This window comes from Siniperca chuatsi, linkage group LG13 (genome assembly GCF_020085105.1).
Source record: "Siniperca chuatsi isolate FFG_IHB_CAS linkage group LG13, ASM2008510v1, whole genome shotgun sequence".
NCBI classification, from domain to species: domain Eukaryota; kingdom Metazoa; phylum Chordata; class Actinopteri; order Centrarchiformes; family Sinipercidae; genus Siniperca; species Siniperca chuatsi.
Genome location: NC_058054.1, coordinates 16893896 through 16904826, shown reverse-complemented (window position 1 = coordinate 16904826; position 10931 = coordinate 16893896). Strand labels below are relative to the sequence as shown.

The 10931-nt window shown below is 40.8% G+C and overlaps 1 protein-coding gene across 1 annotated transcript; it reads right to left on the bottom strand.

Annotated features, from left to right (window-relative positions):
* Nucleotides 1-2612, bottom strand: ticam1 (toll-like receptor adaptor molecule 1). Its single transcript, XM_044220122.1, has 2 exons — nt 2346-2612; nt 1-2092 (listed from the first exon to the last, which is right to left on the bottom strand). Exon 2 carries the CDS (start codon nt 1986-1988, stop codon nt 168-170), a length of 1821 nt encoding a protein of 606 aa, XP_044076057.1. The 5' UTR covers nt 1989-2092; nt 2346-2612; the 3' UTR covers nt 1-167.
* Between the last annotated feature and the right edge of the window lie 8319 nt (nt 2613-10931).

Sequence of the window (10931 nt, the reverse complement as noted above, 5' to 3'; positions counted from 1 at the left end):
CTCGTTTGACAGTTTTATTGAATTTTATTTCACCAACAGGTTTAAATACAGTAAAACAATCTGCAGTGAATACCCAGTGGTTGTTACAGCTCTGACATTTTAGTGTTCAGAAAACATGATTATTTCTCATTTTCTACAAAAACATTTCTCCAGAAAATCATTTTAGTTTATTGCCCCTCCTCTCTGTAAACTGAATCATCTTTGTCTGTACCTCCACCCATATCCACAGTCATTTGAGAATCATTACCAATCATAATGTACTTAGCATTTTCAATACGAATATTTGGTTGTTGGTGTTGCCACCAACCATCCTGTTGTGGTGGCGCACTGGCACCCAGAAGAAGTTGTTGTGCCATTAAAAGGCTGAGGTTCTCTTTCTCCAGCAACTGTGCTGTTTTACACTCTTTGATCAACTGCTTTTGGTTCTGGTTTAAATGCTTTAGTCTCTCTTGTCTCTCCATCTGCATTTTCACTGTCTGCTCCGCAGTCCAGAATGTCCTCTGTCTTTTAATCTTTGCCGGAGACAATAACTTCTGGATTATTCTCTCAAAGCTCTTGTTCTCCTCGAGTGGAACTATTGTCTGCAAAACCAGAGGGATGCTCGGCTTGGGCATGCAGTTCTCCCGTGGCAACACAGGGATAACAGTGTTGTACTTGTGTGTCTTGTTTATGGAGTTGACAAGGGCAGAGTTTGTCTTCACCTCCAGCATGCGAGTGTTGAAGTTGCGGGTAAGCAGCAGAAGAGTAAAGGCTGAGTTGTTGATAGCATCCTCCATACACCTCAGAGTGCTCTTTCCAGGGACAGCAAAGTCCCCAGAGAAAGTTGCACCTTCACTACCAATGACCATCTCCAGTTTATCCCTCATGCTCTCAGCCATATCTGCATCCTCTGGCGCGTGCAAGATAACAAAGGCATAAAATATTTCTTCTTCATCCTGTTCTGCACCTTTACTTTCACACATTTCATTTGCAAGAAGCATCTTGTTTGCATCAATTTTTGCTGCAGTTGGTAGTGCAAATTTTGGTTCAGCGGCTGGTTTGGTGGTTTGTTTTGGAGTCTCATTCTGAGTGATAAGACTGTCCAACTTACTGCTCTCTGCAGCTAATGTTTCATCCATCTTTGAGTGTTTCTTTGCTATAAAAATAGAAGGTTCATTGGAGTTAGGCTGAGGCTCCTCAAACCTCTGAGATTGCCCAGGTGCATTTTTTGCTTCACATTCACCAACAAGGAGGACGGGGGCGATTAGTTTGGATTTATCTGATGTTTCTGGGGTTATTTTGTCCTCTTGAAACAAGGCCGTTGGAGGTATGCTTATCTCCAGATGAGTAGGGTATGAGGGCATTGAGGAGCTCACCTGCAGTGGGCTAGGCAGACTGTGAGCTCTCTCTGACTGATCCTTTAACAGAGTAACTTTTAGAGTTGTGTTTCCTTCATTCAGGCTGCTATGAGGATCATCGTAAGACCCTGACTTGAGATCCGTGGAGGAGCACATCAACTCTGCAAACTGAGGCCCACACACAACTTTAGCTTCCTCTCTGAGTTCATCATACTCCAGATCCTCACAATGGCTTGTTTTTTGGTTGTCACTGGAAAGGGCTCTGTTATATGCCAGATTTCTCAAAAGTGGATCACACAGCCTCTGTTCTGACAAAACTTTGAAAATGCGAGCCAACACTGCCAAAGATTCTCCTGTTAACTCTTGGAATTGACCACAATGAAAACCAAAATCTTCTAATTTACCTCCACTGATCTGCCACTTTTCAGCCAGATAGTTAGCGAGGTAGTTGTTCTTCAGTGTCTGGAGTTCGTTCAGGGCCAGCGCCTCTCTCTGGAGAACAATCAGACACAAGAAGTGTATGATATTTTCTTCAGGAGACTTGCCCAGCTGGAATGTCAGGCTTAGCAGTCGCTCCGGAGGTGCGTTAACTATTATGTCAAAGATGTCTCTCAGTCCCGTCCCCTGATTATCTTGTCCTCTGTGACTCATTTTCAGTTTTACTTGCTACTCAACCCACATCACATGCAGTTTTCCAACATATTCTTCTTCAAAAACTTGAGCTGAGGTGCACAATTTCATGGACATTCTTATTTCTGTAAAGAGATAAAAAAATCAACGAACATTGAAGTTATGTAGTCAACATATATGGTCACAACATGATGAGCTTTTTGGACTTTGACTGCATGTTAAAAAAAGTTGTACATTTGTTTATATAAGTAGCCCAAATTAAATTTAATAGATCAAACGTTGTATTATTATTCCACCAAGATCAAATTGACCTTTAAACGGATTTTCTGACACACACAAAAAAAATAAATAAAAAAACTTGATGACATGATTACTCACCAGCATGGAGTTCTACGTGCCATGACATTCTGTAAGCTTCCAGCTCAAACAAGGAAGTCACTTTCCAGTTCAGTTCAACAAGTACAAAACTCTTTTCTCTTAACAGGAAGTTCTTCATGCGCATTTAAGATCGACCACAAAACACCACTGGGCGTGATGAGTCTTGTCAAAGTTTTGATATAAAGTTTATCAGTGACCGTACCTGTGGCAGTTGTAGGCCTCTGCCAGCTTGAATCACTTTTCCTCATAATGCTGATGTCACAGATTGTGAAGTAAGGGAGCTCATGAAGGACAAAAGACAAAAGCAGGAAGAAGCATTCATGACTATTAAAAACAGTTCTCCACATTACCAAATAAGTTGCAGCATCCTTAACAGATGCTATACATAATGCAAACAGTTGCTGCTCACCTCTACAACATGTACTTTGTGACACTCAGGGTCTTTTGTGTACTTAAAATTCTCACAACATTGCAAATCTACCAAAAAAATCACTTGTGATGAGTGTGGAAGACTTTAGCTCCTCGCTCACAATAGGCTCAGATGAGAGAAGAATTCTGGCTTTTCTCCCTCTGCTGAGAGGCAAGTGTATTTTTATCCACAGAGGAAACCTCCAACCCTGTATTTACCAGGGGTGGGGTCACACCAGGCAGAGTGCAAGCCAACATCAAATCCCTCAGTACAGACAGAGAGCCTCACTGTTCTTAATGCTGAGTGCAGCGTGATATGTTTACTGTATGACAACTTCTGAGGGATTACAGTAATTCTATAGGAAGTGTGGTTTCTATGTCTATTGTAGCATTGGTATGTATGTGCCTTTACAGAAGAAAATATCACCATTCAGTTGAGCTATATAGTTGACACTGTATTTTTTTATAGGGGCATATAGTTGAGCCAACTAAGGGACTGTATGAAAATTATTTCAGAAAAGGGAGAAGGCATTATAAGTTTTCTTTTGGCTAAAAGGACGGTAGTTTGACTTTTTTTTTGGAGAGCAGGGGTATTTATTTATATTTTATTTTAGCCTTTCCTTGATGTACTTAATATATTCATAACTATATCAAGGGATATCCTTTTGAGTCCCCTTTCCGAATTATTTTGAATCCCTTATGGAATCTTTTTAGGTAGTGTGTTTGGTGGGGAATGAATACATCTCTTAGTTAAAAGAAAATGTTTTGTTTTTATTTCACTCAGCAGTATACCTAAACCACTGAGATGCTACTGATCTGAAAGGGTGTAGGGTTTTCACCACATATTTTGTCACTGCTCTGTGACATTCATTAACCCTGTCCTGACTCATTTTTCTATTTGCTGCGAGGGACAGAGGAACAGTGTTTGCTCCTCACTGGGGGGCTGCGCTACATCTGCAGAAGCCATAGAAGCAAACGTAAAAACAACACAGTGGAAATAATATTTATTCTACTTTATCATTCAGCAAATATCAACTAAGTAAATCTCAGATTTTTCTGCATGCACGATGCAGTGAACGTTACAATGGTTGTTGCACTGCAACATGTCACAGAATCTGATGGGCACAGAATACAATGTAAAACCGGGGGTCGGGTGAAGCAGAGTACTCGTCCTTCTCAGGTTATCAAAGTGTAAGCAAAGTGTAAGCAAAGTTCTTACTGTAACATGATGAACGGTAGATAAATATTTTAGTGAGGGATTTGTTGTGAGTGCCCTCCAGCAAATATTGCATTCAGTTGTTCCGCTGACTTTGCTGAAGTGTATCCACACATTTTAGTTAAGGCAGTTCGCAATGTTCATTCAGTCAGTCTTGTTAACAACTGTGTTGCTGAGTTGGCACTTGTTTGTATATGCCACCAGTTTCTGCAGATGCCTGTAGTGTCAGAAAAAGACAAAAGAGACCATCTACGAGAGATTGCGAAGGAAAGATTCGATAAGGGAAGTGCTGGCTGCGGAGCTTTGGTAATTTACCAACCTGGAACTGGATCCTTTATATGATGGACAGTCAGACAGGCAACTTACCATGCACATAAGTTATCACATCATCTGATCTAATATGTAATAACATTTATTAGTAGGGTTCAAACCGCGAAGTGGTAGAACCCTATTGTGTTTGTGCCAGTTTATTATTATTATTTGTCTTGTGCCACGACTCAAATTGCTGTGAGCTGGAATGAGCTAGAAACACGAAACTTGGCCCAATAACTGGAAATTATGTGCAAATGTTTCCACAGAAATTTGTGCCTAATCGGCCACATGATGGCGCTGTAATTATGCCCAAAAATGCAATTTTGGAAAGGCCACGCCCCTCACATTGTGACTCCGATTGACTTGAAATTTCTCACACAAGTCAAGGTCAATGTGCTCTACAAAAAAGCCTCTGGGAACATTAAAGTCCACCATGACGAATTCTTGCTAATTTGCATAATATGAAAAACGTGGTGGTTTGCAACGAAAAATGAATAGAACTTTTTGAATTTTTACTCTATCGACACCAAAATGTTTATACAGCATTGCACTACTGAGATACACGTTTCTATTATAAATGAGCAAGATCGGTCAAAAAACATGGCCGCCATCAACCAAAATATCTTCACAAAGGGAGGGACTTAGCATGAAATTGGGCATAACTCATTAATGATTTGTCCAATCATCATAAATCTTGGGAGGTATATTCAGGTTGTGTTTGAGAAAAGGCGTGCCAAAGAATTTTGAGCTTGACCCATAGGGAGGCGCCACAGTTGCCAAAAAACTGTACCTCAAAACCCGGTGCACAGAACTTCACCAAATTTGGTGTCCATACTCTGGGGGCAAGTATTAACCAAAATCTGAAGTTTCATATTGATTGGTGTGAGTGGGCGTGGCCTATCACATATTTACCCATAACTCAAGATGCCTTTGAGCAATCCTGACTAAACCTACCGTAGACATCCCGAGCTATTTCCTGAACATACATACCAAGTTTCGTTCATATCCGATAAGAGGGGCGGGGGGCAGAACTTTGAGTGCATACTTATTGAAACACTGCTTTGTGATGGTGGAACAAGTGTGGGATTGGTCTCACTCCTTCTTTCAAACTGAATTAAGTAAGCTGAAGTGACTTTGCTCGTTGTTGCCTGCAACTTTGATTTTTGGCCAATCGAGCTGCTTCCTTCTGTTGAGCAAAAAAAAGGTTTGAACCCGCCTGTTGCTATATTTTTTGCAGCTATATTTTTTATTTGAAATCTGGGAAGGGGTCAAAACATTACAGCTTGCAGTCCCACATGACTGTCTGAGCTGCCACCTGTGCCCACATCAGTTTCAGTAATAACCATTATTTTATGTATTAGTAGCCTACCTCTTTATTCAAAAATAGAAAGTGGCTGGAAAATTTTGTGATATATGTCATAAATTTGAAATTTCCAATTTCACTTCCAATGTGTACATTGGTTATATTATTGTTCCATTATGATATTGAGGTTTAATTGGGGTACATGATTAAACAAATTGGACCAATTCAATAGTGTATAGTATTATTCTTTTATATTATGGAGAATGGTGTTGAAGTGTTTTAAGTCATGGAAAGGGAACATAAGATTCAATCCCCTCCGCACCCCAGTAATTTTTGTGCAGTCCATAATAAGCCATGATATGCACATGAATTTTCTCTCACACCATATATGCCCTGGTATACCTCCCTAACACATACACACATGCAAGCAGATACACACATGAAAGCACTCGCACAAAAAAACAACACACATCCACACAGCCTCAGGATCATCCTCATCCGTCAGTTACGTAACGGACTGCCAAACGTCCATCTTTATTGAGGTCAGTTTTTTTAACGAGAGACACGCTCTCCCAGCAGCTGTGTTAGTCAGCCTGGCGGTAAATTTGCCTTCACCTTCAGGCAAAACATATAGTAAGAGGCTCTGTCAGTTCGGTAAATAGTGGTTTTGTACAGCTTCAGTAATAGTGTTTGGAGCAAATGCATTCTGGCCTCTGCTTGTTTTTTTTTGGTTGAAATATTACATTGTTTCAACACAAACACATGCAACTTTCTCTTTACGTGGTTTATCACCATAAACTAAAATGCACAGATGTGTGTGTCTGTGTGTTTGTGAGTGTGGTTTCTGGCCGTGGGAGAGAACCCTGAGGGAGAGACAGAGAGGTCACATATAAGAGGCTTTAGGGCAGACAAGTGAAAAGGAGGCCCTTTCTTGGACAGAGACTACGGATTAGGATGAAAGACGTACGAGTGGGGGATGCTCTCTCTCTTTTTTATCTGTCTCACATGCTTGCTGCATCTCTCTCCCACATTCTGCATCATCATGTCTATTCAAACTGAACAAGAAATAAAGAAGAAGATACAAAGACAGACACAGTGAATGATACAGAGAGGGAGATACGAAGCCATATAGATAAGATAGTGAGATAGGGGCGAACTGAGACCCTGACAGATCGATAGCCTCTTTAGAATTCAGTTTGTGAGAGGCTAAGAGAGGCCATGCAGCGGCTGCTTTTTTCCCAGCCACTTGATTCGTCACACATGCTAAGAGAATTTAACACACTCGCTTCTGGCAGGCAAATATATGCTCCACACACATGTACATGTGAAGACATACACAGATACAAGGCCATGCACTCATTCAATCGAGCGTCCACGCCTACAGTTTGGCCTCTATTGAAACACTGAATGAAACACCTGCAGTGCAGCCACTTCTGCACTCCGCAGAGAAGTTCTGCATTCCCTACAGTTTTGTTGAGAAAACACAAAGCAGCATATAGCTTTAAAATCTTACGCAACAGTGCGTTTTGTTCAGATAAGTTGGTTGCAGCTTTATGTAGCCTACGTACATTGAGTCCAACTCAGTCTATGCGTGTGCTGTGTATCAAAGCAAAAATAACCCTGGCTATCACATACTGGGGCTAGATTATGTTGTTGACAATGCGGGCCAACAGATCTGAGTTAATGTGACAGTTAACTAGCATTAATTCAGGAGCAAAGGTAAATGAAGCAGGCCTGCGGACACAACAGGGGAGTGCAGTGTAGATGGGAAGACGTGTGTACTGTACCACACTGGTCCATGCTTGGGTAAGCATGTAGGCCATGCCAACAACAATGCATAATACAGCCTCTGGTGATGGGGGATACATATGCACACACACAACACCCCCACCTCACCTCACATACACAAACACACACACACACACACACACACATATAGACATTCACTTGCACAAAGGAACACACAAACTCACACGCATGCACAGACATTGACGGTGATGGGGCATGGAGCAGTTTATGCTCATATCAAGAGAAAGTCTTTGATCAGTGTGACAGGAAGGGCACTCGCCCCAAAGGAATTAGCTAACTCTTGCCTTGCAAAAGCACATCCACAATAAAGCAGGCATGTTTGCATTTGCCACAGAGGGGAGAGAATGTCTGATATTTAACCTCATTAATATGCTAAATGTATGAATATGATTTGTTCCAGTTCAGTGTCCAGAGTAGCATGTCCAAGAGTGGCATGATAACCATAAAGAGAAGAATGTGCAGAAATTCAGGTTGCACGTATAATCCTCTCAATTTAATAGGTTGTTAAGCTGCACAAGCAATTTACATATGGCTTTTAAATTAGCACAACCACCAGTTTTATTTCGCCTGTAAAAATATAAAAATTAAACAGTGTTTCTGACATGTTGAGGACTGTATAACGGATTTAACATTGTGTTCGTTTCTGCCTTTGGAGTTTGAAGTCACAGTGCTTTATCACAGATACAATTGGGATAAATATTTAGTGCTGCCTGGAAGATGCTCCAGTTCACATTCTGCCTGAAACTCTTCGAGGTTGCGTTTAATATTTATACGTGTGTGTGTATAAATATATATATATATATATATATATATATATATATATATATACAATAATTTTTTTCCTTCAAGGAATACTTTGACATTTTGGAAAATATTTTTATTTGCTTTCGTGCCGAGAGTTTGATAAGAAGATTGATACCACTCATATCTCTCCGTTAAGAGAGATATGAGTGGCTACAGCCAGCAGCTGGTTAGCGTAGCTTAGCATATAGACTGGAGACAGGGGGGAAACAGCTAGCCTGGCTCTGTAATCTGATACATAACCACAACTATTCATTTTTACACTTCAGTTTTTGTACAGATTAAACAAACATGATATAATGAACTTTAGAGGTGCTGGTAGACAGATTTTATTACCTTTGGACTGAGCCAGGCTAGCTGTTTTTTTTTTGTCTTTGTGCTAAGCTAAGCTAAGCGTCTCCTGGCTGTAGATGGGGTGGGGGATTTAAACAAATCTGTGATTCTGGGCTATATGGATCCATTTTGGCCAGTGAGAATGATTGCTAAAGGTTTCATAGATTTGTAAAGACAAGGAGAAAAGAAGTGACAGAACAAGAGCATAGGGCAGAAGAGGAGTGGAGCGGGGAGGAATTAAAACCAGCATTGTATCAAAATGAACGGAAACTAAAAGAATAAATGGACCCAATCGCGCTGCACTTGGCGTTAGAATAGCTGCCCAACCAAAAGCTCATGCCCAAACCCCCGTGTCACTTTTGTCCGTCTCCAAACCCTGCGGATGCTCCGCTTGTATAACAGATGCACATAACCAAAGGATGCGAGGCATGAAAGCAATGGGAAATTCATTACATATTCCTACCCCCCTCCGTTCACCATAATCACCACAATTAGCAGACATCTGCAGTGACTCCAAAGCTGGGAGTGTATTCAGGCAATCAGAGCAGCTTCACCGACAGCACTGACTGCAGCACCCTCTGTGATGGGCCTCATCCTGAAGGGAAGCATTCCATTAGAAACTCAGTGATTAATTGAGATGGAGAATTTGCTCCTGGCATCGAGCAAGAATGAAACCCGACAGGAGGCATCCATGATGGCAGAGTAGTACGCAGGGTTGGTGGAGGTGGTCTGGAATTGGCGGGGACTGTGCCGTACTGTTGATTATGTGAGATAAGGCTCTCACACTGTGGTTCGCAATTAGCTGTATGAGAACAGTCACCAGACAACAGCTATATGAAGATTGTCTGACCCATCAAGTAAACAAAACCTGTGTGTGTCTAATGTTAATCTAGTTACGTTTGGAGGCAAAAAAAGCGATTGGTGGTGATCGCTATTGCTAAAATCCCCTGTTCTCTTTTGGAAGCACCATATCTGGATTCCCAAATTACCCAAAGCATTATAGCCCTGTATGTTGGACATGTGCACATTGCTTTAACTTGTAGATAAATGTAACTCATATGTAATGTTTAACTGCTGAAACTTTAAAGGAATAGTTTGACATTTTGGAAAATATTTTGAATCTCTTTCTTGCTGAAAGCTAGATATGAAAATCGATACCACTCTCATGTCTGTTCGGCAAATGTGAAGCTACAGCCAGCAGCCATTTAGCTTAGCTTCGCATTAAGGCTGGAAATAGGGTGAAACAGCTAGCTCTGTCCAGTTATAATACTTTATATCTAATTTGTTGAATGCGTACAAAAAGTGCAAAAAACTGCATGTTGTGGTTTTATGGAGGGTTATGTGCTGGATTATTTCTAGGCTCCCATAAAACCATGTGTTGTTTTTACACTTCAGTTTTTGTATGGATTAACCAAATTTGCTCAGGTGCTGGTAGGTGGATTAAAGCTAACCGGCTGCTGATTGTAGCTTCATATTTACCGTACAGACATAACTCTGTACTGTCTAACTCTCAACAAGAAAGTGAAGAAGCATATTTCCTAAAATGTCAAAGTATTCCTCTAAAACATTTCTGACTGGATAATTCTCAAAAGTGTTGAGTGGCCTACTGTATGTACTCCATCTGTAGAGGATGACAGCCTGTTAGACAGCTCATTACTGAAGCAGTTGGAGATGTCACTCTTGCTAGGCACAGTATGGCACAGCCATGGTTTTAAGCCTCAGCTTAATACGTTGTCATGGAAATCAACAGTAGCACATCGGACACTTTCCATTTGTGTTGAGTCCAGGGCTGGCTTGTGTCTGGATGACACACACATATGGACATCAGAGTAAATAAGCACATCAGTCTAGCTTACACGGGAATGGCTCGAAAACTCGAACATGCTGCGGTACACTTCATTTACTTATTGTGTGACTTTTGTGGTAAAACTCTTGAAATGTTTATCTGTGACATTCTAAAAGGTAGTGTTTAAAGTAGCACAAGTAGAGAGGAGTCATAAAGTCAGCTAACTGACTCAGTAATATCTGTTTCCCAACCAGATCTAAAGTTTGCTAACATTAGCCACCATAAGCTACTGGTCATACCAGACCAGAAGTAAGGTAGTAGCCATCATGTCTTGAGATTTAAAGGTTAGTAAGTAAAGGACTTTTTTCACCTTCTAATGCAGCTTTAAAGGTGGGGTATGCCATTATAATCCAATACACATCTTTTTGTCAAATTCAGTGAATATCTCCTTATTTTCCTTATTTTATTTAAAAACAACATGATTTGTGAGTCAGGTAACATTAAATAACTTGCCCACGGACATTCAGCTTACTTTCTAGTTTGCCAAAATATGCTGTTGTGATGTTAGCTGTAGTAGCAGGAGAGTTGTGAGTATCGCTGTCTGGAGCTGGTTTGCTG